The following is a 26,792-nucleotide window of genomic DNA, read 5'->3' as shown; positions in this document are numbered from 1 at the left end:
TGTAATGATTTCGGGTAGGTCGTGGTGCGTATTGTCCTAAATTTAACTCTGCTGTTGATGCGTACCTAATTCACATGAAGCCACTTTAGACAAAACGTCTCAATATATAGAGCCATCCACTGCAATGTCACACCCCCTCAAATGAGTTGCCTGTGTGTGGGATTGCTTTAAAGGGGGAATCAGCAGTTGCTACATACATGTTTGTACATACATTAATATGCACCCAATAATATCACTTTTAAATGCCTCATGAGCTTAGTTCAACCCCATCAGTATGTAAGCTTTTTTATTCCAATGTGTGTAAACAAAGTAAACGTTAACAAGCACTATATAGACTCAAAACATGGTTAAAACTATAATGTTGCTATCATTAATGGTCAGTCCTTGGATCCATAGATCTGTCTATGAATTTGAGAGTGGTTATATTTCTCCAACCCCATCTCCGTCCGCTGTTTGCCGAAACAGGCGCATTGTTATTGTTTGTACTGCTAACTGCCTGCCGCTTAACTTCATCACTGATATTTTATGAAACAACTTGCTTAGAAGTTTCGATGAAAAAAGTAGCTTAATAAATAAAACATATGTTTTGGTGTGCAAATAAAGTAATCAAATAAAGTAATCGAACTTTATTTCTTTCTAAATCATTGAAAGGCTAATTCTGAAACGGATGGTTGTGGATTTTCTCTTTAGGTATGCCAGCACAATAACTAGCTTCATTTTAGTTGTATGACTTCTCTACTGACTTATATTGGATGAACATTAAAAAAAAGAAAGAGACCTTTGACGTTATTCTGAGGGCTCTTGATTTCAGTCAGGGTATTTTCTGTGAACTTGACAGAGTACCAGTTTTAACAGGGTAGAAAACCTTATGTCCATGAAATTGACGGAACACGTGCCTGAAAGAGAAATAAAAAGTGGCCAAATCAACATCAGTGTGAGGCTTAGGGGAAAGGGAAAGGTAGGACACTACACAGAAATGTGTGTGTGCGCACATGCAGGCGCATGTACAGTGTGTGTGTGTGTGTGTGTGTGTGCGTGTGTGTGCGCGTGCGCATTTGCACTGGTTTTCACAGCACTAGGTTCCATCAATCAATGTGGAGAAAGATCCCTTCACAATCTCCTTACTTCTGATTGAGTGCTTAGGCCAAACCAGGCCAATAGATGGCAAATTCCATTGTTTGCTACAGGATTACTTGACTTGATAATGAGTCAGCTTTCTTTGGTTGACTTTTTTCAAGGAAAAATGACTTTGTGTGTGTATGTGTGTTTGTGTAAGTGTGTCTGTGTGTGTGGGTGTGTGTGTGTGTGTGTGTGTGTGTGTGGGCGTGCGTGCGTGCATGAGTCTGTGTGTGCCTGTTGTGGCCCCATTCCATATCAAAATCGCAAGCATTCAAATAGGTGTCAGGTCAAGGAACTGAATTTCTCCTGACATTACTCCAAGCATTATTGAGAAGATTAGGTTAGAAATACATAGATTATTTGTGAATACTGCATGTGAGCAACGATACAGCTATACTCCATTATTATTTATTAAACTAATACAGGAAAGTAATTTATGTTTTTACCATGCCCATTTGATCTATTGTCCCACATAGTCTACTAAACCTCTCATACTATCCACACCACATAGTAGTAGGCCTATGGAACATTGTGTAGTCACATACCTAGTCTGGACTCGAGAATGTGTCGGCCGAACAACAGCTGGACGGACCATCCCAACCCTGAATGTTTTTCTTCAACCTTGCCTTTCAGGACATGATTCTGAGGTTCTGAGGATGTGTGACATAGCTCGAGCAAGTCAGTAGGCCTACATTGTAGTTTGTCATAGCACCTACAGTCGGTGGGTTTGTTTCAAACCATTTCACCATATATAACTTTGACATTCAAATAAGAGGGACTAATCTTCATATTGTATTTATACTTTTCAATACTTCACAATCCAGAGAGATGTGTTCAGTACAGCCTAAGATGAAGATGTTCCCCAGAACACAGCAAGGACCAGGTCACAGGAAGAGGGCTTTTAATGCCACATGGTACAAATACTATTCATGGCTGAAATATTCACAAAGCCAGGACTTGGCACATTGTTTTTGTTTACAGACACTTTTCACTACCCAATGCCCCTCAATCTTTCTTCACTTCTTTCTCTGGTTTTGCAAACTAGAAGAAAATAAATCATAGAATCGCCCCTGATTTCAGTGCCCAGCTCAGCCTGAGCAAAGCCAGCACTTGCCCAGCAGTTAGATGTGTTGACAGCCAACTTTAGAGCCCAGCCCGGAACCAATTACATCAACCCTCAAGCTTCAGTACCAGTAAGTTAAATATTACTCCTGGAGCAATTTACTGTTCTAATGGAGACTCTCTCTCTCTCTCTCTCTCTCTCTTTCTCTCTCTTTCTCTCTCTCTCTCTCTCTCTCTCTCTCTCTCTCTCTCTCTCTCTCTCTCTCTCTCTCTCTCTCTTTCTCTTTCTCTCTCCAACAGGCATTCAGCCAGTTCTTAGTTTAACTCAGACCACACTGAACCCTGAGTTGTCCAAGTGCCAGTGACCAATATCTAAAAGTCACCTTTTAACTATTGTCTTAATGGTAGCTGTTTATTAGACTGAATATCAGGACTCTAAATATACTGGAAGGTATCTTTTAGCTCAGCCCCCCCAAGTCTTCCACCTGAAAAGTATGAAAATTACTAAACCTGATAGTTAATGTATGATCAACTTAGTAGATGATATCCTATGTAAATATTCATGTGCATCATTATAATAGTACTGTCTTTATCTTTTGTGTCTTCTTAATATGTCCCTTGAAATACTTTAATTGATGATGGTGACTTATCCTTCCACTTTGTGTTTTTAAAACACCCCTCCATATAGGGTACTAGGGGGTAACTAGCCTCCTGGGGTAACTGGCCCTCCCCTGTAATCCACATTAAGACCACAAGATGTCACCAAATTATTTTCTCAACACTTTCCCTGGCTCCCACTGCTCTTGCTCAACAAAAAATGTCCTCTGTGTCATCACAACTTTTGGATATATTTCAACAAAACAATTTGATCAAATTTTGGGGAAATTTTGAAAAAGTTGTAAATATATTCCAATGACGTTGGATCTAGAATTTTTTTTAAATATACAAGAAGGAAAGCCTTAAGATAAATAATCCATTTGTTAAGAGAGAAAAATGTTGATGGTTTTTTAGTAAAGTAGTAATATGTTGGATGAGTTTGTTGGGGGCAACTTAACCCCCCCCCCCCCCTTACTAGAGGGTAACTGGCCCCTGGGGGCTAGTTAACCCTTTATGGTTATGAATGTGTTTCTACCAGTTATTTAGACAATGACTAGCCCAGTTAGCGCTAGTTTATGCTAACTTGCTAGCTAGCAACTTCACCTTGCAGTAAATGTTAGCCAGCTAGATATTTAGCATAAGATGCTAGGAGTGCTAGCTAGCGACATAAATTTGATGTCATATACAGTGCATTCGGAAAGTATTCAGACCACTTGACATTTTTCACATTTTGCTACATTACAGCCTCATTCTGAAATGGATTAAATAATTTTTTCCCCCTTAGCATTCTTTACACAATAACCCATAATCACAAAGCAAAAACAGGTTTTTAGACATTTTTGCAAATGTATTAATAAACCAATTAGGCACATTTGGGCTTGATAAATCATTTTGAACAGAAATGCAATGGTTCATTGAATCAGTCTAAAACTTTGCACATACACTGCTGCCATCTAGTGGCCAAAATCTAAATTGTGCCTAACCTGGAATATTACATTTTGGCTGTTCTCTTGCATTCTCTAATGTGTTATATTCTCCTACATTAATTTCACATTTCCACAAACTTCAAAGTCTTTCCTTTCAAATGGTATCAATAATATGCATATCCTTGCTTCAGGTCCTGAGCTACAGGCAGTTAGATTTGAGTATGTCATTTTAGGTTAAAATAAATAAATAACAGAAATACCTTATTTACATAAGTATTCAGACCCTTTGCTATGAGACTCAAAATTGAGCTCAGGTGCATCCTGTTTCCATTGATCATCCCTGAGATGTTACTATAACTTTATTGGAGTCCACCTGTGCTAAATTCAATTGATTGGACATGATTTGGAAAGGCACACACCTGTCTATATAATGTTCAACAGTTGACAATGCATGTCAGAGCACGAAACAAGCCATGAGGTCGAAGGAACTGTCCGTAGAGCTCCAAGACAGGATCGTGTTGAGGCACAGATCCGGGGAAGGGTACCAAACAATTTCTGCAGCATTGAAGGTCCCCAAGAACACAGTGTGCTCCATAAGTCTTCAATGGAAGAACCACCAAGACTCTTCCTAGAGCTGGCCGCCTGGCCAAACTGAGCAATCGAGGGAGAAGGGCCTTGGTCAGGGAGGTGACCAAGAACCCAATGGTCACTCTGACAGAGCTCCAGAGTTCCTCTGTGGAGATGGGAGAACATTCCAGGGCAACTAACACTCCTCGGTAAAAGGCACATAAATCAAATCAAATCAAAGTTTATTTGTCACATGCGCCTCTAACTGGTGTGAAATGGCTAGCTAGTTAGTGGGGTGCGCGCTAATAGCGTTTCAGTCGGTGACATCACTTGCTCTGAGACCTTGAAGTAGTTGTTTCCTTTGCTCTTGGAGAGATAGGTAGGTCGCTGGTTCGAGCCCAGGTAGGAACGAGGAGAGGGACAGAAGCAATACTGTTACACACCGAAAGACAACAGGTGTAGACCTTACAGGGAAATGCTTACTTACAAGCACTTGCAGTTTTAAGAAATAAAAGTAACAAATAATTAAAGAGCAGCAGTAAAATAACAATGAGGCAGGGGGTGCCGGTACAGGGGGTACCGGTACAGAGTCAATGTGCGAGGGCACCGGTTAGTCGAGGTAATTGAGGTAATAACGTAACAGTCGACTTGGAGATTGCCAAAAGGCATGTAAAGGATTCTCAGACCATGAGAAACAAGATTCTCTGGTCTGCTGAAACTAAGATTGAACTCTTTGGCCTCAATGCCAAGCGTTACATCTGGAGGAAACCTGGTACCATCCCTACGGTGAAGCATGGTGGTGGCAGGGATGTTTTTCAGCGGCAGGGACTGGGAGACTAGTCAGGATCGAGTGAAAGATGAACGGAGCAAAGTAGAGAGAGATCCTTGATGAAAACCTGCTCCAGAGCGGGGGTCTGAATATTTATGTAAATGTTTTATTTCTGTTTTTTATTTGGTATAAAGTTGCAAAAATGTCTTGAACCCTGTTTTTGTTTTGTCATTATGGGGTGTTGTGTGTAGATTGATGAGGGGGGGGGGGGAAATAATTTAATACATTTTAGAATACTGCTGTAACGTAACAAAATGTGGAAAAAGTCAAGGGGTCTGAATACTTTCAGAATAGATATAGATAGCTAGCTACGTTTTTAAGAGCGAGCTTTTCAATTGGCATCTCTTCCCCTGTTTTCAGTCACAGTTGGGGACTGAATTAGGTGTGAGCAGTGCAGGAGGTGGGCTCATGAGTTGTGCTCCAATTTTACTGGGGATAACTTTATTTGTGACCTATGTACAAATTAGACTCGCGCAATAGCAGAGCATAAGAGAGTTTCCACATCAATGTTACCCAATTAGTCAAGTTATTAGCTATATTCAATTACAATATTATATTCCAATGAATACATTTTTTTATGAATTAAAAACAACTAATGAAAACCTTTTACTCTTGAATGTCATTTTAAATACTGCTGGGATTTAAAATCTTGCATTATTCAAATCATATTTAGTGCAATTGTACATATGTATTTTATGTAAAAGGAACAACAAAGAAAGAACAAATAAAATGAATGTGCAGGTGAGTTAAAAAGAGGGACTTTACATCAAATCTCATAGCGCGGATATTAATGCTGACATGTGCAACACCATTTCCCCCCATATTGTATTTAAATAATTAAAATAAGACACCTAGACTTAGCTTTCAAGTATTATTTACTAAAGAATTTCTAAATAAAACGGATTAAATGGATTTTAACACAAATGTGTGAAACCCTATCCCGTAATCTTCTACCGGGGTAACGTTGCTTTTTTGTGTCAACAATTAGACATTGTTCTTAGTGTGGACTAGTTACCCCCTAATACACTATCCCTCAAGAGAGGCATACTAAGTCAAGTCAAACTGTGTGGTATTGCAGAAAATACGTTTTAAAATGTCCCCCAAAAAACGTGTGAAGACCCACGGACCACCCTCTACTGTTCCGCCCCCCACATATCTACCCCACAATTTCGCCCTTGACCTACAAAGTAACCTATACCTTAAAATAAGGACACGTTTCTGGCATAGATGCGAGAGATAGATTCCTGCATAATTAGGCCTACATCTCTATATAATTTAGGCCCGATATTTTAGTTGGTAACAGATAAGAATTTCACCAGTAGGCTAAATTTCCAAAATGTCTCCAAAAGAATAACAAACAGAAAAGAGAAAGTTGGACTATTGCTTTGCGTTAAAAAAAAATTATACTGTCAAGACGTGGCCTCCCGCCGACAGTTTACAGTCAGGTCTGAGTCTACAGCAGAGCACCACGCAGTGGAATGCCAAATATTTGTTTCATATGCTGAAGAAAGAGTGTTGATTTTCCTCCCCTTTCCCCGGTCAGTTTTTTTTGTTGGAAGGATCTGTCGACTATCAAGCACCTGCGCATAGTCCGCAGAGCGCAGAAGGAGAGCGTTCATTGGGCACGGGGAGAACGCATTGGCGGCTTGGGGTGGAATTTGGTCCCGCAGCACAGCCACTCAATAAAGACGGAGTGTGAAGAATGCGCTTTTTCACACACAGAATATTACTGTACACGTGTTTAACATACCCCGTTGTCAGAAGCAATCTCGGCCAACAACAACAGTCGCTCAAATTCTAATCCAAGGAAATTTTCCACCGTTTTAAGACGATTTGGACGATTCAGTCCGTGATTTTTAGAGCACATGTACAGCAGAATTGCCCCTATTTATTTCCTACTGCAGAGGAGACCACTAGCAGCTGAAACTCTTAGTAGGAATGTAGGCCTACTGCTCTATTCGAGACAGCTATAGGCTGACTGAGGACTACTGCTATCAGTCAGTACCATCATCATCATTATCATCACCAACAACATTGCCATTCTCTGGCGTACAATTTCCATAATCAAATCTTGATTCAAACAGTCTGAATGCTGCCTGAGTCTGATTGTCTGAAGATATGATATGGGCAGGCTTGGAGCGAGTGTGGGGGATCTGCTGGGTGCTGTATGGCATTACTGCAGAGACAGAGAAAGAAGCCCAAGAATCTGCAAGACGTGCCAAAGCTCACAGAGAGGAAAGCACATAGTTCAATCAGCTGGAGTTCGCTGAGCCAAACATGCCTGACTAGGAAAGGGCAGTGTGTGTGTGTGTGTGCGTGTGTGTGTGTGTGTGTGTGTGTGTGTGTGTGTGTGTGTGTGTGTGTGTGTGTGTGTGTGTGTGTGTGTGTGTGTGTGTGTGTGTGTGTGTGTGTGTGTGTGTGTGTGTGTGTGTGTGTGGTGAGGGTTATCCTGCAGGAAGGAGACTGTAGATCCCATGACGTCTGGTACAGTCACTGTTATTATTATAGCCTCGTGACCTTCTCACACACAAAGGATAATTGATTCTGCCTGAGTGCCTTTCAAATTCCCTCTCTTAACTGACCCAAATGTATAACTCTCTTAAAACTGTACAGTACAAAACAACGGAGGAAGAGAGCAACTGTTACTCTAAGTTGATGTGGGTGCATACCTTGAGTCCTATACATTATGAGATGTTATAATGTTACTGTATTTCATTGCTGATAGTATTTTATTCTTCATCCAGCCAACCATTCCCTTCAATTTCAATCTCAGACACACTACTAGTCTCAATATCCAATCCAGCTGCAAAAATATCCAATCATCAGCCCAGTCCAAAGACCGTAAACAAACAGACAGATGACATACATTAAGGCCACCAGGCCATCTTCTGTGTGTCTATTTCTGGAGGCACTCCCTCTAACCCTCCCTTCCATCCCGTCTTGTTTTTGGAGCGGTCAATTTGTGTCGTGCGAGGAGCAGGGACCCTGCCTGCCTGGTCCTGTTGTAGTTAGTTTGGTGTTGTCGTGGTCCCCTCCAGGAGGCCAGCCAAGGCCCCAGCCCATCTAGGCAGCCCAACCCAAGGCTTCAATTAGTCCAGAGCGATGGGGGAAGATGGTGGAGAGCACGTGTGAGCACCCCGCCTGACAGTTTGCAGAGCTGCAAGGAAGTGGGCTGAGAGTGGCGCCGACCAGCAGCCGCTAACTTTGGGTACTGCACAGACTGTGCTGTTCCCCATGCATGCACACACATGTGCACTGAACACTTATGATAGCCTAGATATGTAGTTTTGCACACTTACAGTTGAAGTCGGAAGTTAACATACACCTTAGCCAAATACATTTAAACTCAGTTTTTCACAATTCCTGACAATTAATCCTAGTAAAAAATGTCCCTGTCTTATGTCAGTTAGGATCACCACTTTATTTTAAGAATGTGAAATGTCAGAATAATAGTAGAGATAATTATTTATTTCAGCTTTAATTCCTTTCATCACATTCCCAGTGGGTCAGAAGTTTACATACACTCAATTAGTATTTGATAGCATTGCCTTTAAATTGTTTAACTTGGGTCAAATGTTTCGGGTAGCCTTCCACAAGCTTCCCACAATAAATTGGGTGAATTTTGGCCCATTCCTCCTGACAGAGCTGGTGTAACTGAGTCAGGTTTGTAGGCTTCCTTGCTCGCACATGCTTTTTCAGTTCCGCCCACAATTTTTCTATAGGATTGAGGTCAGGGCTTTGTGATGGCCACTCCAATACCTTGACTTTGTTGTCCTTAAGCCATTTTGCCACAACTTTGGAAGTATGCTTGGGGTCATTGTCCATTTGGAAGACCCATTTGCGACAAAGATTTAACTTCCTGACTGATGCTTTGAGATGTTTCTTCAATATATCCACATAATTTTCCTGCCTCATGATGCCATCTATTTTGTGAAGTGCTCCAGTCCCTCCTGCAGCAAAGCACCCCCACAACATGACAGGACATTTCTCCAAAAAGTACGATCTTTGTCCCCATGTGCAGTTGCAAACTGTAGTCTCGCTTTATTTTATGGCGGTTTTGGAGCAGTGGCTTCTTCCTTGCTCAGCTGCCTTTCATGTTATGCCGATATAGGACTTGTTTTACTGTGGATATACATACTTTTGTACCTGTTTCCTCCAGCATCTTCACAAGGTCCTTTGCTGTTGTTCTGGGATTGATTTGCACTTTTGGCACCAAAGTACGTTCATCTCCAGGAGACAGAACGCGTCTCCTTCCTGAGTGGTAGGACAGCTGCGTGGTCCCATGGTGTTTATACTTGCGTACTATTGTTTGTACAGATGAACATGGTACCTTCAGGCGCTTGGATATTGCTCCCAAGGATGAACCAGGATGAACCAGACTACAATTTTTTTTCTGAGGTCTTGGCTGATTTCTTTTGATTTTCCCATGATGTCAAGCAAAGAGGCACTGAGTTTGAAGGTTGGCCTTGAAATACATCCACAGGTACACCTCCGATTGACTCAAATGATGTCAATTAGCCTATCAGAAGCTTCTAAAGCCATGCTTCTAAAGCCATCATTTTCTGGAATTTTCCAAGCTGTTTAAAGGCACAGTCAATTTAGTGTATTCTGACCCACTGGAATTGTGATACAGTGAATTCTAAGTGAAATAATCTGTCTGCAAACAATTGTTGGAAAAAGTTCTTGTGTCATCATGCACAGAGTAGATGTCCTATCCGACTTGCGAAAACTATAGTTTGTTAACAAGAAATGTGTGGAGTGGTTGCAAAACAAGTTTTAATAACTCCAACCTAAGTGTGTGTAAACTTCAGACTTCAACTGTATGTGTACTTTGCATGCATGTTTGCACACACACAAATGCAGTGCACTGCTGGTGGACAATGAAAAGTTAAGGCCCCATGCAAATCATAGGTGGTGGATGGAATAACTCCACTTGGCAGTCGTAGGACATTCAATGGTTCATTTATTTTGGACGTGTTGGTGGTCTGTGGCTGTGAGATGTGGTGTGTTGCCTACGTGGAAAGGAAAGAACCAGAGTTATTGTCATCACAGTGGGGTGCTGAGAGTTTCTTAGCGTTATAATCGTCTTTGACAGCTTTGGCAATCAGCTGATTGGTTAAGCTTACTGTATTTTTCTATAGGGACCCTGTTCAGATCATATACCTACTATTCCATACAAATCAAAGGCCGCCTATGGCTGGCTTTGCTTACAGCATGTCTAGGCATGAATTAGAATCAGGCAGGGGAGTACTTGCGAAATTCACATGTTATGTTATGTGATGACATAAACTGCTAAAACTACTGGAAAGGTAAGTTAGTCAGGAGACAGTTGAAACTTTGGAGCTTTGAAAAGGGAGGCAGAATAGACTAAAAGATCATGCAAATCTAGGTTAAATGGCACAACCACCACACTACCTCTGATACTAGTTGAGAGCCGTATCCTTTGGGAGTGAGATAATCTCCACACACATAGTGTACGCACGTACACACAGAAACACTCATTCACATGCACCTACACACTCACACATACACTACATTAGGAAAGTATTCAGACCCCTGGACTTTTTTAAATATTATTCTAATATAAATTAAATATTTATTCCTCATCAATCTACACACAATCTTTGGGGCGGCAGTGTAGCCTAGTGGTTAGAGCGTTGGACTAGTAACCGAAAGGTTGCAAGATTGAATCCCCGAGCTGACAAGGTACAAATCTGTCGTTCTTCCCCTGAACAAGGCAGTTAACCCACTGTTCCTAGGCCATCATTGAAAATAAGAATTTGTTCTTAACTGACTTGCCTAGTAAATTAAAGGTTCAAATAAAGGTTTTCCCATCTGTAGAGATGGGAAAACCTTCCAGAAGAAAAGCCATCTCTACAGCATTCCAACAATCAGGCCTTTATGGTAGAGTGGCCAGACGGAAGCCACTCCCCAGTAAAACGCACATGACAGCCCACTTGGATTTTGCTAAAAGGCACCTAAAGGACTCTCAGACCACGAGAAACAAGATTCTCTGGTCTGATGAAACCAAGTTTGAACTATTTGGCCTGAATTTCAAGCGTCACGTCTGGATCCCTACGGTGAAGCATGGTGGTGGCAGCATCATGCTGTGTGGATGTTCTTCAGTGGCAGGGACTGGGAGACTAGTCAGGATCGGGGGAAAGATGAACGGAGCAAAGTACAGAGAGATCCTTGATGAAAACCTGCTCCAGAGCGCTCAGGACCTCAGATTGGGGTGAAAGTACGTCTTCCAACAGGACAACGACCTTAAACACACCATCAAGACAATGCAGGAGTGGCTTCGGGACAAGTCTCTGAATGTCCTTGAGTGGCCCAGCTAGAGCCCGGATTTGAACCCGATCGAACATCTTTGGAGAGACCTGAAAATAGCTGTGCAGTGACACTCCCCATCCAACCTGACAGAGCTTGAGAGGATCTGCAGAGAAGAATGGGAGAAACTCCCAAAATACAGGTGTGCCAAGCACATAGCGTCATACCCAAGAATACTCAAGGCTGTAATCGTTGCCAAAGGTGCTTCAACAAAGTATAAAGTAAAGGGTCTGAATACTGTTTTCACTTTGTTATTGTGGGGTATTTTGTTTAGATTGATGAGGGGGAAAAAAATTAATACATTTTAGAATAAATGTAATACATTTTAGAATAAGGCTGTAACGTAACAAAAATGTTTAAAAAGTCAAGGACTCTATATACTTTCCGAATGCACTGTATGCACGCACACACGCAGCATATACACGCACACACACAAACTAGCTCTGACACCCTTCAATGCACTGCTCTGCTGTTCCTGCGGTGTCCACTTAATGTAAGCCTAGTCATGGCTGAGCAGGTCTATATAATATTGGCGAAGTTGTGACCATGAGGGCAGTCAGTCGAGTCAATACATGTGCGTCCCAAATACACCATATTTCCTAAGGGGCCTGGTCAAAAGTAGTGCCATATGAATGGAGTAGGGTGCCATTTGGGACGCAAAATAGTGTTGTCGAAGTGGAGTATGAGTTAGAGCGAGAAGTCTTTGTTCTCTGGCCTGTAACACACTCCCCCAAACATACAGTCAGTAAATGGGTCACCACCTTCCCTTTTAGCACAGTCAAGTGTAACACAACAGCAGGCCCACAATCCATCAGATACTATCCCAGTACCTTCTGTCCCTCCTTCCTACTCTGCTATGTGTTGGAGCTGTTGAGCCTTGTTGTTCTGTTGGCAGGTCGGAAAGTAATAATGAAACATTATGTTTCTTTCTTTCGTAATGACTGTAATATTACATTGCATCTCTGTAATGGTAAAAATATAATCTAGGCCTACATTTGTTGCACGGTTATTGGTTACATATGATTAGTAAAAGCCTTTGATCTGCACACTGCTTTACATCTATATAACCTCTAGGGTAATGTATAATTCTAATACTATAGCTCCTGCAGAGTAGGGTAAATGGCATCCAGTAACCCTTAAAAGATATTTACATGATGCTGGGTGGCAAAGACGGCCCAAAATCAAACAGTGCATGGCATTGTGCAGCGATCCCAAAATTGAACTTTCTATTTCTGCGTCGCTACCTTTGTTCTTCCTCCAAAAGGGGACCTCCCCTCCCTCTTCATCCCCTCCTCCTCTCCTCCCTAATTAAACAACAAGTGAATGGCGGGAGGGAGAAGTGGAGCAGGGAGGAGGAAAAGTTCTATGGAACTGGGGCCACTACTTACCAATCCAGACTTGAAGAGCTCCTCCCAGAAACAGCCTTGTGCAAACTTGTGAAATTGTTTGGCAGAGCTGGATTTATTATTACTGTACGTGTGACAGCCCTAATCAGTGTCTGCAACGGGCGCTTGAGCAGGTCAGAACACACAAGACAATGGCGGCGATTATGCCCTGCCCTGTTTGAGACTCATCAGTGGGGATTGGGTTTGTGTTTAGGGTCAGAAGGTAGGAGGTTCCAGAATAGTGGTGGTAGTTGAGGAATTCCTGGTCAGTATCCAGTGTATTCTGAGAAATTACAGTATTTCCTAGAATTGATTGAACCCAATATATTATGAGCAATATGCATGGAAATTCAACGAGAGGTCTCTCTCTCTCCAGTGTATTCTGTAGTCTGTAATTATGATGTATGTTATTCTGTACAAGAGACTACTGGATAGATCTTATGAAATGTGCACGCGTTGAACCCTGTGATGGAAACTTATGGACAATGTGCTCAATACATACAATGAGTGGGAATTTCTCTCTCTCTCTCTCTCTCTCTCTCTCTCTCTCTCTCTCTCTCTCTCTCTTCTTTCTCTTTCTGTCTCTCTGTTAAATGAAAATGAGGACGCTATTATTACTTGTCTGAAATATTGCAATCTCACAATCTGTTCTCGTAAAACATCTACCCTCCCCAGAGAATTCCCTTCTATTATTTTAGTATTGTCTGCTTCTCCGGACTTTGGATTCCCCAAATTCCTTTTTCTCTGTGGCCCACTCAGACTAAATAAGACACCTACACTCCCTTCCTCCCCTCCCCGGGAATTCTTCACTTTCACCACCTGTCCAAGGACAGTAGGGGGTTTCTCTCCCTTCCCACCTTCCCCCTCTCCTCCACTCTCCTCACCCTGCAATTTGTACCTCAGTCTCACCACCGGGCCAGTCAAAGACAGACCTGTCCAGACGTGCACCGCCCAGAGAGAGCAGAGGAACACGTCCTGATTTCTCCAAGTGTTAAATGACACGTTCCTGTGTTGTCTTTAGGGTTCATCCTCCAATCAGACAATAAACTGCCTTGTGACATCATCAACATTTGCACGATTTGCAGCGATAGTCTTGATGATCCAGGACCAGCAGTGCAAAAGACAATCCAGGACTGACACAGCGCACAAGACGATCCAGGATTGACACAGTGTACAAGACGATCCAGGACCAACACAGTGCAGTGAGTGCACAAGACAATCCAGGAGCGATCCAGTGCACAAGCCAATCCGGTACCACTGATCTGCCAACTTCTGCTTGTAGCGCCCGAACAGTTTGGGCTAAACGCTAATATGACCCCTCTATGGATGCACACACATGCCTCACAAGACTTGTACCAGTTAAAACATTTTATGGAAGTATATGTGGAAGTGCCTAAAGAAATTTGTTAAATATGTGTACATTTTTTTTAATAGTTTTCTGATCTTTCTTATTTCAGATATAGGACAGACACTTCAAGACAGACTATCTGTTTTTCCATGTATGAATCTGTTCAATGTGTTAGGTTCTATGGGCTAATAGCAGTAAGGCCAAATTCAATGTTTCATCAAATAATTTTTTTATATATATTTTTCATAGCTAAAGGGGTCCTAAAATTCTAAATCTAATAGCTAATGGTACATGGTATGACCATCTTAAAACAATTCCATATGTTGGCTTAGTAGAACTCCCCTGCCCCCGGTTTAGACTCTTAAGGATTTGTGTGTTACTAGCACCCTCTTCTGGTTTCCTGGTGGAACAACAGACATACAAATCAGACACTGCCAAACTCAACAAATCTCTCTATCGTTCTGTGGTACCTGAATTGAAAGTCAGATCTCTCTCTCTCTCGCTCTCTCTCGCTCTTTCTTTCTCTCTCTCGCTCTCCCTCTCTCTCTCTACTTTTTGAGAATAAATAAATGTACTAATGACATTACTTTTCCCTTTTGTTTATTTACATCTAACATTGAAAATGTAATTTCTAATATACAAACAAACTGTTCATGTCACTTGCTGCAGGATCAATATGACACTTTATTATTATTCCAAATGTGAGATAGTAAAGGTATTATGAGGTACAGACTGTAGATGATATACTACATGACCAAAAGTATGTGGACACCTGCTCGTTGAACATCTCATTCCAAAATCATGGGCATTAATATAGAGTTGGTCCCTCCTTTGCTGCTATAACAGCCTCCACTCTTCTGGGAAGTCTTTCCACTAGATGTTGGAACATTGTTGTGGGGACTTGCTTCCATTCAGTCACAAGAGCATGAGTGAGGTCGGGCACTGGTGTTGGGCGATTAGGTCTGGCTCGCAGTTCTTCCACAGCAATCTCGACAAATCATTTCTTTATGGACCTCGCTTTGTGCATGGGGGCATTGTCATGCTGAAACAGGAAAGGGCCTTCCCCAAATTGTTGCCACAAAGATGGAAGCACAGAATCGTCTACAATGTCATTGTATGCTGTAGCGTTAAGATTTCCCTTCACTGGGAAAAAAAACAAAAAAAACAGCCCAGACCATTATTCCTCCTCCGCCAAACTTTACAGTTGGCACTATACATTGGGACAGGTAGCATTCTCCTGGCATCCGCCAAACCCAGATTTGTCTGTCAGACTGCCAGATAGATGGTGAAGCGTGATTCATCACTCCAGATAATGCATTTCCACTGCTCCAGAGTCTGATGGCGGCAAGATAGTGAGTGTTGCAACCAAGGACAGACTATTTGTACGCACTACGTGCCTCAGCACCTGTTCTGTGAACTTGTGTAGCCTACCACTTCACGGCTGAGCTGCTGTTGCTCCTAGACGTTTCCACTTCACTATAACAGCACTTACAGTTGACCGGGCAGCTCTAGCAGGGCAGAAATTTGAGAAACTGACTTGTTGGAAAGGTGGCATCCTATGACGATGCCACGTTGAATGTCACTGAGCTCTTCAGTAAGGCCATTCTACCGCCAATGTTTGTCTATGGAGATTGCATGGCTGTGTGCTTCGTTTTATACACCTGTCAGCAACGGGTGTGGCTGAAATAGCCAAATCCACTCATTTGAAGGGGTGTCCACATACTTTTGTATATAAAGTGTATAACTAGCTCATCATGAGAAAAATATGAAAAAATACAATGAAAATGTAAATAAACAATGACTGTATAATATTTCAACAAAACCGTATTGGATTAGATGGTCCCTGTCCAGATTATTTGACATAAAGAAATAAGTGATCAGGAAAGTCAATTTAGACAAAAATGTGTTTTAAAAGTTGCGCTTGATTGAGCTCACACGGTGCATTGAGTGGGCAATGTTAATAAATTTGCACTTTTCCATTTAGCTCAATAATCACCTATTGTTCCAACACAAAAAAAATTATGAATTCCAAATGAAATATATAATACAAATGTCCTCTAATGTATATATATATATATAAGACACCTTATTATATATATATATATTTATATTAACAATGAGACATTCCAATATATAGTTAGAGGCAATAATATACCACCAAAAATACAATTGAAAACAATTATTTGAGATTAGCCAGAGGAAAAACAAACAGTGATGTATCAATGTTTAAACATTCTTCCAGACAAAGTTTTACTGAATTAAGTAATAAAGGAGTTTGAAGTACAAGTAATGAACTAATTAGATAAACTAATCATATAATATATTAGGGTTTACATATAAAATAATGGTCTGTGGTTTAATTCATCCTAACACTCCCCATCCAGATCATAGCATTTGTGTGTATTTTAGTTTTGATAGTGGTTAAACTCACATACGTTTCCAGAGTTAGCAACATCAAAGTTCAAGAGAAATTATTGGGATGGTAAAACATGAGTTTAGGGATATTTGAAGTCAATAGATATTACTTTTAAAATAGTATTTGATGCATTCACAAAAAAAATATTTTTTCATGAAGTATGGAAAAGTTATGATTTAATGTATTTTTCATTACCCTTTTTAATAGCTTGAGTAATGCTTTATTTATATTGTTTCTTTCATTTTGGTTAAATATTCGACATGACAAACCCTTACATGCCAGACTTCTAGGTTCACCTTTAGCATAATATCACACCATACAGAGCATGTTGAGAATAGGAATATGTAACTAACTTTAGTATAGTATCACACCATACAGAGCATGTTGAGAATAGGAATATGTAACTAACTTTAGTATAGTATCACACCATACAGAGCATGTTGAGAATAGGAATATGTAACTAACTTGTAAAGAGCTGGGATACATAAAACTGTAAACCCCTTCAAGACAGAAATGCAAACACCTGTATTAGTTCTATAACAATAAATGAAAATGAAATACACATGTTATAATATACCTGTTGTATTCTATGTTTCCCTGCATACACACCCCTAATGCTCATCATTAGGTGAGTCTATTAGAAAATGAAGTCAAAGGAAGTTTTGAGTTTTCATTCGACTCAAGAAAGATTTTATTGAGTCTCCTGTCCTGCTGATGGTCCACAGCTCCCTCTGTGCTGTGACTAGGAGTTTACTTGGATAGGTGGTGGAGTTGGAACTTATAAGTCTTTGCATGCTCGTTATCAAGAGAAATCTATCCAATGTCCAGTTATACATTGTTCATTGTATCCCATTCTTAGGTGGGGGAAACATAGAAATAGAGACTCACAGAACTCACTCTAGTTCTGTTGGTGGAACTCTCTTCCACTGCCTTCCAGTATCCAACGTATTAAGTCCTGGGTCATAACCCTCAGGTTGTGGGTTGTACAATACAGTTTCCAGTTTTAGAAACAGCCAAACAGAAACAGCCAATCAGCTAGCAGCATGACAGGTCTACTTGGTCTTCTGGGAGCCAATCATCACCTTGGAGACGAAGTTGACAATGGCGCTGGCGGGCTGCTCGGGGTCGTGCTCGGCAAACAGGTGGCACACGTTGTCCTGCCCGCTGCCCGTCTTCCTTGCCACAAAGCCAAAGATCTTTGCTGAAGTGCAGCCATCTTTTTTCCACCTAAGAATGGTTGGGGGAAAGAACACAAGAAGAACATACGGTATCATACAAACAGTAAAAGGTAATGATATTAACCCCACCGTACTCTTATTTCAAATTATGTTCATTATGGCATCTTTACTCACTTCCGATCTTGAGGGTCCAATGCACAGAAGATGACAGTGTTCACTGCATAATGCCTTCTGAAGAATAACCTGGAAAGAAGAGGGGGAGGAGGGAAAAATAGAAATGCATATTATTACTGTATATATATATATATGTATAATTTTATATTACCTTTATATGCATTCCTAATGTGACCATACATATTACGTGTGTGTCTGTCTTTCTGTCTGTCTGTGTATTCTCCACGACTCACTTCCTCTGGTTGTCAGTGAGGGTGATACCCTGTGAGGAGACTTTGAAGTGGACCACGGTGGAGGTGGGCAGAGGGTCTGAACCCAGAGGGTCTGAGCCCAGCGTTACACTGGTGGCCTTCTGCACAGCCTGGTACCCCGTCAGAGACTCCATCTCCACCGAGCCCAGGAACCACACGTTACATGCTGCAGAGAAACACACACGTTACTCACTGATGAAACACACACTACACACTGAACACACACAGGAACCACACAGTACACACTGCAAGACCAAATACATGTTATCTACACAATCACTAAGGAACCGAGGTTGTTGTTGTTGCCCAATACTTCATTATGAGCCTTTAATATAATCCCCATTGATTCATCTAATAGTCATACACCTGTATAAACATGTGCGTAATGATGATTTGTGGTTAGTAAAAGGATTTAAGCCCTACCTGCTCCTTGTTTGAGCAGCTCAGCAGCAGAGTTGGTGATAGATTGTGTAGTAGTATTCTCCACCATGTCTTCAAGAGGATCTATGGACATTGGGGGGAAAAAAAAGATTTTCTATACAATGTAATGAAGAAAGTGATAAAGGAGGGATAAAGGAGGCATTGATATATCACTGAATTAATCCCTCTACTGGCCCTGCCACTGATTTTTTATTTTTTTTATTTTATTGAGAACAAGTTGTCATTTACAACTGCGACCTGGCCAAGTTAAAGCAAAGCAGTGTGACAGAAACAACAACACAGAGTTATATGGAATAAACATGCGTACAGTCAACACAATAGAAAAAAAATAAAGTCTATATACAGTGTGTGCAAATGGCATTAGGAGGTATGGCAATAAATAGGCCATAGATGACGTGGGTTTATAGCTACCATGTAGAGGCAATTCATCTAAGTTGACAAGAGTTGCATGCACAGGCTAATAAATCACATCATTTACGGTACCAGTCAAAAGTTTGGACACACCTACTCATTCAAGGGTTTTTCTCTATTTTTAATATTTTCTACATTGTAGAATAGTAGTGAAGATATCAAAACTAGGAAATAACACATATGGAATCATGTAGTAACCAAAAAAGTGTTAAACAAATCAAAATATATTTTATTTTTGAGATTTTTCAAAGTAGCCACCCTTTGCCTTGATGACAGCTTTGCACACTCTTGGCATTCTCTCAACCAGCTTCATGAGGTAGTCACCTGGAATGGGGTGGCAGGTAGCCTAGTGGTTAGAGTGTTGGGTTAGATCGAATCCCTGACCTGACCAGGTAAAAAAAAAAGACCTTCTGCTCCTGAACAAGGCAGTTAACCCACTGTTCCTAGGCTGTCATTATAAATAAGAATTTGTTCTTAACTGTCTTGCTTAGTTAAATAAAGGTAAAAAAATGCATTTCAATTAACAGGTGTGCCTTGTTAAAAGTTAATTTGTGGAATTTCTTTCCTTCTTAATGCGTTTGAGTCAGTTGTGTTGTGACAAGGTAAGGCAAAAGATATCCCTATTTGGTAAAAGATCAAGTCCATATTATGGCAAGAACAGCTCAAATAAGCAAAGAAAAACAGTCCATCATTACTTTAAGACATGAAGGTCAGTCAATGCAGAAAATTTAAAGAACTTTGAAAGTTTCATCTAGAGCATTCGCAAAAACCATAAAGCGCTATGATGAAACTGGCTCTCACAAGGACCGCCACAGGAAAGGAAGACCCAGAGTGTACGTCTTGCTTGGGGCAAGAAACAGGAGTCCAAATTGTAGATTTTTGGTTCCAACCGCCGTGTCTTTGTGAGACGCAGAGTAGGTGAACGGATGATCTCCGCATGTGTGGTTCCCACCGTGAAGCACGGAGGAGGAGGTGTGATGGTGTGGGGGTGCTTTGCTGGTGACACTGTCAGTGATTTATTTAGAATTCAAGGCACACTTAACCAGCGTGGCTACCACAGCATTCTGCAGCGAAACACCATCCCATCTGGTTTGTGCTTAGTGGGACTATCATTTGTTTTTCAACAGGACAATGACCAAAAACACACCTCCAGGCTGTATAAGGGCTATTTGACCAAGAAGGAGAGTGATGGAGTGCTGCATCAGATGACCTGGCCTCCACAATCACCTGACCTCAACCCAATTTAGATGGTTTGGGATGGACCGCAGAGTAAAGGAAAAGCAGCCAACAAGTGCTCAGCATATGTGGGAACTCCTTCAAGAGTTTTGGAAAAGTATTCCAGTTGAAGCTGGTTGAGAGAATGCCAAGAGTGTGCAAAGCTGTCATCAAGGCAAAGGGTGGCTACTTTGAAGAATCTCAAATATAAAATATATTTTGATTTGTTTAACACTTTGTTGGTTACTACATGATTCCATATGTGTTATTTCATAGTTTTGATGTATTCACTATAATTCTACAATGTAGAAAATAGTAAACAATTTAGAAAAACCCTTGAATGAGTAGGTGTGTCCAAACTGTTGACTGGTACTGTATATATATATAATTCTAAACTGCACTGCAATTTATAGCCCTGTCACATTTAGTTGCCATGAGAGAAGAGAGAGTAGTGTTCATTTAACTCGCTTTTCCACAGGACACAATATGTTTTGTCAAATACAACACTCTCTATTGTGTGAATGTAAAATCTGTTCTGTTGATGATACTAAGAAGTAGCTTCTCACCTCTGTCAGGTATGATGAGTTTGCAGGGCAGGGCCAGGGGAGTGATTGAGTGCTGGCACACCAACGCTGTTAAACTTCCTGGAAAACAAAAACAATAGAAAACATACAATAAACATCATAGCAATTTAGAGTTGTGATGAGCTTTCAACACAAGGTCTGAAGGTCTGAAGCGCAGTTGTGTTGATTATCCAGTAGAGGGAACTCTGAAACATTTCAAATTATTTCGCTGGTTACACAGAGTAACCAGCAGAGGTCCCCACTGTTTTACCACTGTCCTCAATCGAGTATGTAAAGTGTGCTAGAGAAGAGACACACCAAAGTAGGGCTCATTGGGACAGCCCTTCAACCGAACTCCTTTCTGTGTACACTCAATCAGGAAGTGACGGACCAGCTCATTGGACAGATCTCCTCCTATCAGAGAGAGAGAGAGAGAGAGAGAGAGAGAGAGAGAGAGAGAGAGAGAGAGAGAGAGAGAGAACTTTATGATACACAGTAATTTAATAAATGCTCATAACATGCGTATAACCTGTAACAATGCACTATACCTGTTGGCTGTAATGAGGGTTAGGGTTTGTGTTACCGGAGTCTAAGTTCTATTACCCCTGTTAACTCCTATTCCTGAATTCTAAGAGTTACATAAATATCCAATCACTGCTGAGATAAGTGGTATTATGATTTAACAACAGTGTGTACGAGGGGCATGAGGATCTGAGGAATGTCCTCCAGTACAAAGGGACCTGAGAAAATCCTTCATCTGGAGCCAGCTCGGGATTCAATCTCTTAAGGAGTCACAAAGTAAAGCTGAAGGTGTGGAGAGGGACTGCGTCATAATGTTACTATAGGTGCTAGCCTGCTGCGAGCTTAGGGGGCGAGCGACACCAGAACAAAAGGAGAAAGGGGTCAGGGCTCAGTGGGTTGTGCTCTGGGCTGGGCATAGGGGCACCAGTGTCGTTCAGCGTGCTGTGTTTTAGGGACCACCCGCTGTAGATGTCTGACTGCCAACACTTTCACTCGATTCTACATGTAAAATTGATGCACACTCGATTTGGAAATGACGGCCGGCAATCTGTTCACAGGTGCTAAGTACTCTCGGCCAGAAAACGCTATTGGTGTGTCTGAGGCCTTACAGGATTACTATCAGCACCCATTTTCTTTCTTTCCCAGAGAGCAACACCAACACATTCCAGGAGTATTTACCGTGTAATTATGTAATCGACGACTCTGGATGAAGACATTCATGAAAATAAAATAACCATCATAAGCGTAAATTTGTTTGGAATGAACAGCTGACTGAAGATGTGACGGCCGGGCATTCCTGCGGTTGAGTCCGTTTCAGCGGTAACATGGACTCATTACAACGTGATTAAACTTTGTTGCTCCTTGTTGAAACAAGCAAGGTGTTGTAGCAAACAAGTCGTTGGTTGCCTAGGAAACGCCCCCCCTCCCTGCAGCAGCAGGATCGGAGGAGAGGAGCTTTAAAAAAATATATATATATTATATTCAAACAATTATAACAGTGACCGTGGTCATTTGGCTGACCAATATGACCAATAACAATTATCCAAAATTCCATGACTGTCACACCCCTAGTTAGGGTAGAAGTTTGGGGTAAAAAAATATCAAGTTTAGTGTTCTGTAGGCCTATTCCTAGAAATATGTCTGAATATGACTTGAGATTATCGTAATGATTTGTCTTTTCTTTAGAAGTCCTTCATGTTTGTTTTCAATTAAAATATAGCCAGATTCACATACCGCCCCAACAGATCCACAGATGACGCAATCTCAATCACACTCCACACCGCCCTTTACCACCTGGACAAAAGGAACACCTATGTGAGAATGCTGTTAATTGACTACAGCTCCGCGTTCAACACCATAGCACTCACAAATCTCATCACTAAGCTAAGGATCCTGGGACTAAACACCTCCCTCTACAACTTGATCCTGGACTTCCTTACGGGCAGCCCCCAGGTGGTAAGGGTAGGCAACAACACATCTGCCACGCTGATCCTCAACACAGGGGCCCCTCAGGGGTGTGTGCTTAGTACCCTCCTGTACTCCCTGTTCACCCACGACTGCGTGGCCAAGCAGGACTCCAACACCATCATTAAGTTTGCTGACTACACAACAGTGGTAGGCCTGATCACCGACAGCGATGAGACAGCCTATAGGGAGGAGGTCAGAGACCTGGCAGTGTGGTGCCAGGACAACAACCTCTCCCTCAATGCTGATCGTGGACTATAGGAAAAGGAGGGCCGGACAGGCCCCCATTAACATCGAAGGGGCTGAAGTGGAGCGGGTCGAGAGTTTCAAGTTCCTTGGTGTCCACATCACCAAAGAAGTATCATGGTCCAAACACACAAAGACAGTTGTTAAGAGGGCCAGATAACACCTTTTCCCCTTTAGGAGACTGAAAACATTTTACATGGGTCCCCAGATCCTCAAAAAGTTCTACAGCTGCATCATTGAGAACATCCTGAGCAGTTGCATCACCGCCTGGTATGGCAACTGCTCGGCATCTGACCGTAAGGCGCTACATCCCTGGGGCCAAGCTTCCTGCCATCCAGGACCTATATACTAGGTGGTGTCAGAGGAAGGCCCAAAAAATTGGCAAAGACTCCAGTCACCCAAGTCATAGACTGTTTGTTCTCTCTGCTACCGCACGGCAAGCGGTACATGAGCACCAAATCTAGGACCAAAAGGCTCCTTAACAGCTTCTACCCACAAGCCATTAGACTGCTGAACAATTAATCAAATGGCCACCCGGACTATTTACATTGTTTTTACACCTCTGATATTCGCTGTTAATTATCTATGCATAGTCACTTTACAAATTACCTTGACTAACCTGTACCCCCGGACATTGACTCGGTACCGGTATTCCCTGTATATAGCCTCGTTATTGTTATGTCATTTTCTTGTGTTACATTTTGATTAGATTACATTTTTTTACTTTAGTTTATTTAGGAAATATTTTCTTAACTCTATTTCTTGAACAGCATTATTGGTTAAGGTCCTGTAAGTAAGCATTTCACGAAAAGGTCTACACCTGTTGTATTCGGCGCATGTGACAAATACAATTTGATTTGATTTGAAATGGCATCAGCCATTAAAAAAAAGACATTAGTTCCAGGAAGAGCTGCATGCCATGAACAAAGCAAAATATTGCACGACAGGCTATTTCTGAATTGAATTGTGGATATATTTCAATGTGCTTTATAAAACATGAACTGTGCTGCTGAAAAAAACTGCATAAACCAGGATAAATTCCAATCTGGTCCATGGTGATCTAAGCTGGTCGGATGCTGGTCAAGCTGGTCTGACCAGCCTGGTCTAACTGGTTCTGCTGGCCAACCAGCATCAGGGGTGGGCAACTCCAGTCCTCGGGGGCCTGATTGATGTCACACTTTTTCTCCATCCCTAGCAAACACAGCTGATTAATCAAATCGCATTCTAAACTGAAGATCATGATTAGGTGATTATTGGAGTCAGGTGTGTTAGCTGGAGCTGGGGAAAAACTGTGACACCAATCAGGCCCTCGAGGACTGGAACTGCCCACCCCTGCAGGTTATGCTGGCAGATTAGCATGGTCTAGCTGGTCTGACCAGCATGGTCTAGCTAGTTATGCTGGCAGACCAGCCTTCGCTGTGTTTTCACTGGTGACCAGCCCTTGTTGTGTTTTCACTGGTGAACAACCTTTGCTGTGTTTTGGAAACTGGTGACAAACATAAACTAAAGCAAAACCAGCATCAAGTCACATTATGCTGGCTTGTAAAGTAATTTCTATAAAAATGTAGCCGGAGTGGAATCCCATAATCTGCATTCAGAAATACTGCCAGGGTTAGAAATATGAAAAAATAACCACAACTAAAACATCTAAACTGGAACAACCATTTCAGTAACAGGTACAATAAATCCAACTAACAGATTGGATTAGTTTAGAAAAGTGTATGTTATTTATCTTTGTGTAGCATAAGATAAATTAATTGATTCATTAGTTAATCAATGTATATTCAAAAATAGAGACATTGAAAGAAGCAATTCTACAAATCTAACTCCAATAGAGCATGCTGGGAAATATGATAATGAAGGGTGTGGTTTTGCAGGCCAGTTTGGGAGTAAACTTCACTTGGCATTTGAGCACCCCAACCCCACCGCACTAACAAAATGTACGGTCACAGTTTTGTGTTTATATATTTATATATAAAAAAAGTGTATTATTTGTGAGTTGTGATTTTTATTACTTTGATATCACTATTGGAGTTCTCCAGGTTTATGCATTAATATGCACTGAAATGCATTGGCACCATCTGTTGGTTGGTGGCCTTTACACTGGTGATTGTGACCTCACTTCCTCATTCTATTGAGAGAACTGTTCCTGAAACTAGCCAATTTTCTCGTCTCATAATTTCTCCTGTTTTACAGATTAGTTTCAGTTGAAGCTAGAAAATGCTAAGTCTCCCCATTATAAGTAATGAACCACACTTGGTGGAAAAGATTTAACATGGAGGTGAACCTAACAAAATTACACTGCAGACAAGTTATAAATATATATTTTTTACCTCTGGATGACTTCATTTGATTATATGATGGCTCAGATTTAGATACATACATGTTGCATTATTGAATCCTTGTAGTTAGATGTTTTAGTTATTTGTTTTAGAAAGCTCACTAGCTAGCCTAGCCTTACGCTAAACGCTAGTTTAGCCATAGCTTTATTATTATTACTATGAACAATACAACAAATACAAAAACTGAAATATACAAACAAGAGTACATAAACCTAACAGACAGGGGTATTACATGTCGAGATAAATGTTACATTCTCCAAAAAGTTTATGGTACATATTGCTTTTTTGTTTTTACACTTACTGATAATTTATGCTTAGCCGTTCATGTATTTTACTATTAGCTGTAACACGGCTAGTGGGAGTCACTGTGGTCGATTATGTACTATCGGGTAACATTTATGTTTACACTGTTGAGATGTGTTGGACAAATATACATACAATTTGATGGTTTTACATGGTAGATAGCACACCTTTTGCACTATTTGTAAGTGAATTGCCTTTATTTTGGTACAGATACTAATTAGTTGAATTGCAATTACTTAGTGCCTTCAGAAAGTATTCATAGCCCTCGAATTATTCCACATTTTGTTATGTTACAGCCTGAATTCAAAGTGGATGAAGTCTCTAAGAGCTTTCCACACCAGAATTGTGCAACATTTGCACATTATTATTTTCAAAATTTTCCAAGCTTTGTCAGATTGGTTGTTGATCATTGCTAGACAACCATTTTCAAGTCTTGCCATAGATTTTCAAGTAGATTTAAGTCAAAAATGTAACTCGGCTCAGGAACATTTACTGTCTTATTGGTGTCTTATTGCTAAGCAACTCCAGTGTATATTTGTCCCTGCTGAAAGGTGAATTAATCTCCCAGTGTCTGTTGGAAAGCAGACTGAACCAGTTTTTCCTCAACGGTTTTGCCTGTGCTTAGCACCGTTCTGTTTATTTTTTATCCTGAAAAACTCCCCAGTCCTTAACGATTACAAGCATACCCATAACATGATGCAGCTACCACTATGCTTTAAAATATAGGGAGTGGTACTCAGTAATGTGATGTACTGGATTTGTCCCAAACATAAAACGTTGTATTCAGCACAAAAAGTTAACTGCTTTGCCACATTATTTGCAGTATTACTTTAGTGCCTTGTTGCAAACAGGATGCATGTTTTGGAATATTTTTATTCTGTACAAGCTTCCTTGTTTTCACCACTGGAAAAAGTACTCAATTGTCATACTTAAGTGAAAGTAAAGGTACCTTAATAGAAAATGTGAAAGCCCCCCAGTAAAATATTACTTGAGTAAGAGTCTAAAAGTATTTGTTTTTAAATATACTTAAGTATCAAAAGTAAAAGTATAAACCATTTCAAATTCCTTAAATGAAGCAAACCAGATGGCACAATTATTTCTTT

The 26,792-nt window shown here is 41.0% G+C and overlaps 1 protein-coding gene across 7 annotated transcripts in view; it reads right to left on the bottom strand.

Annotated features, from left to right (window-relative positions):
• Positions 1-15,950: 15,950 nt before the first annotated feature.
• Positions 15,951-26,792, bottom strand: part of LOC106569166 (tensin-3) — a 74,177-nt gene continuing 63,335 nt past the window's right edge. For all 7 annotated transcript variants that reach the window (XM_045694168.1, XM_045694169.1, XM_014140218.2 and 4 more), the window contains 6 exons: positions 21,131-21,226; positions 20,816-20,893; positions 18,606-18,686; positions 18,165-18,348; positions 17,932-18,000; positions 15,951-17,806 (listed from right to left, as the gene is read on the bottom strand). In XM_045694168.1, coding sequence (XP_045550124.1) covers positions 17,632-17,806; positions 17,932-18,000; positions 18,165-18,348; positions 18,606-18,686; positions 20,816-20,893; positions 21,131-21,226 — 683 coding nt within the window. In that variant the 3' untranslated portion in view covers positions 15,951-17,631. The remainder of the gene's footprint in view (positions 17,807-17,931; positions 18,001-18,164; positions 18,349-18,605; positions 18,687-20,815; positions 20,894-21,130; positions 21,227-26,792) is intronic.

Source organism: Salmo salar, chromosome ssa14, assembly GCF_905237065.1.
Source record: "Salmo salar chromosome ssa14, Ssal_v3.1, whole genome shotgun sequence".
In the NCBI taxonomy this organism is placed as follows: Eukaryota; Metazoa; Chordata; class Actinopteri; order Salmoniformes; family Salmonidae; genus Salmo; species Salmo salar.
Note: the sequence above shows the minus strand (reverse complement) of the source record. Positions and strands in the feature narration are given on the sequence as shown.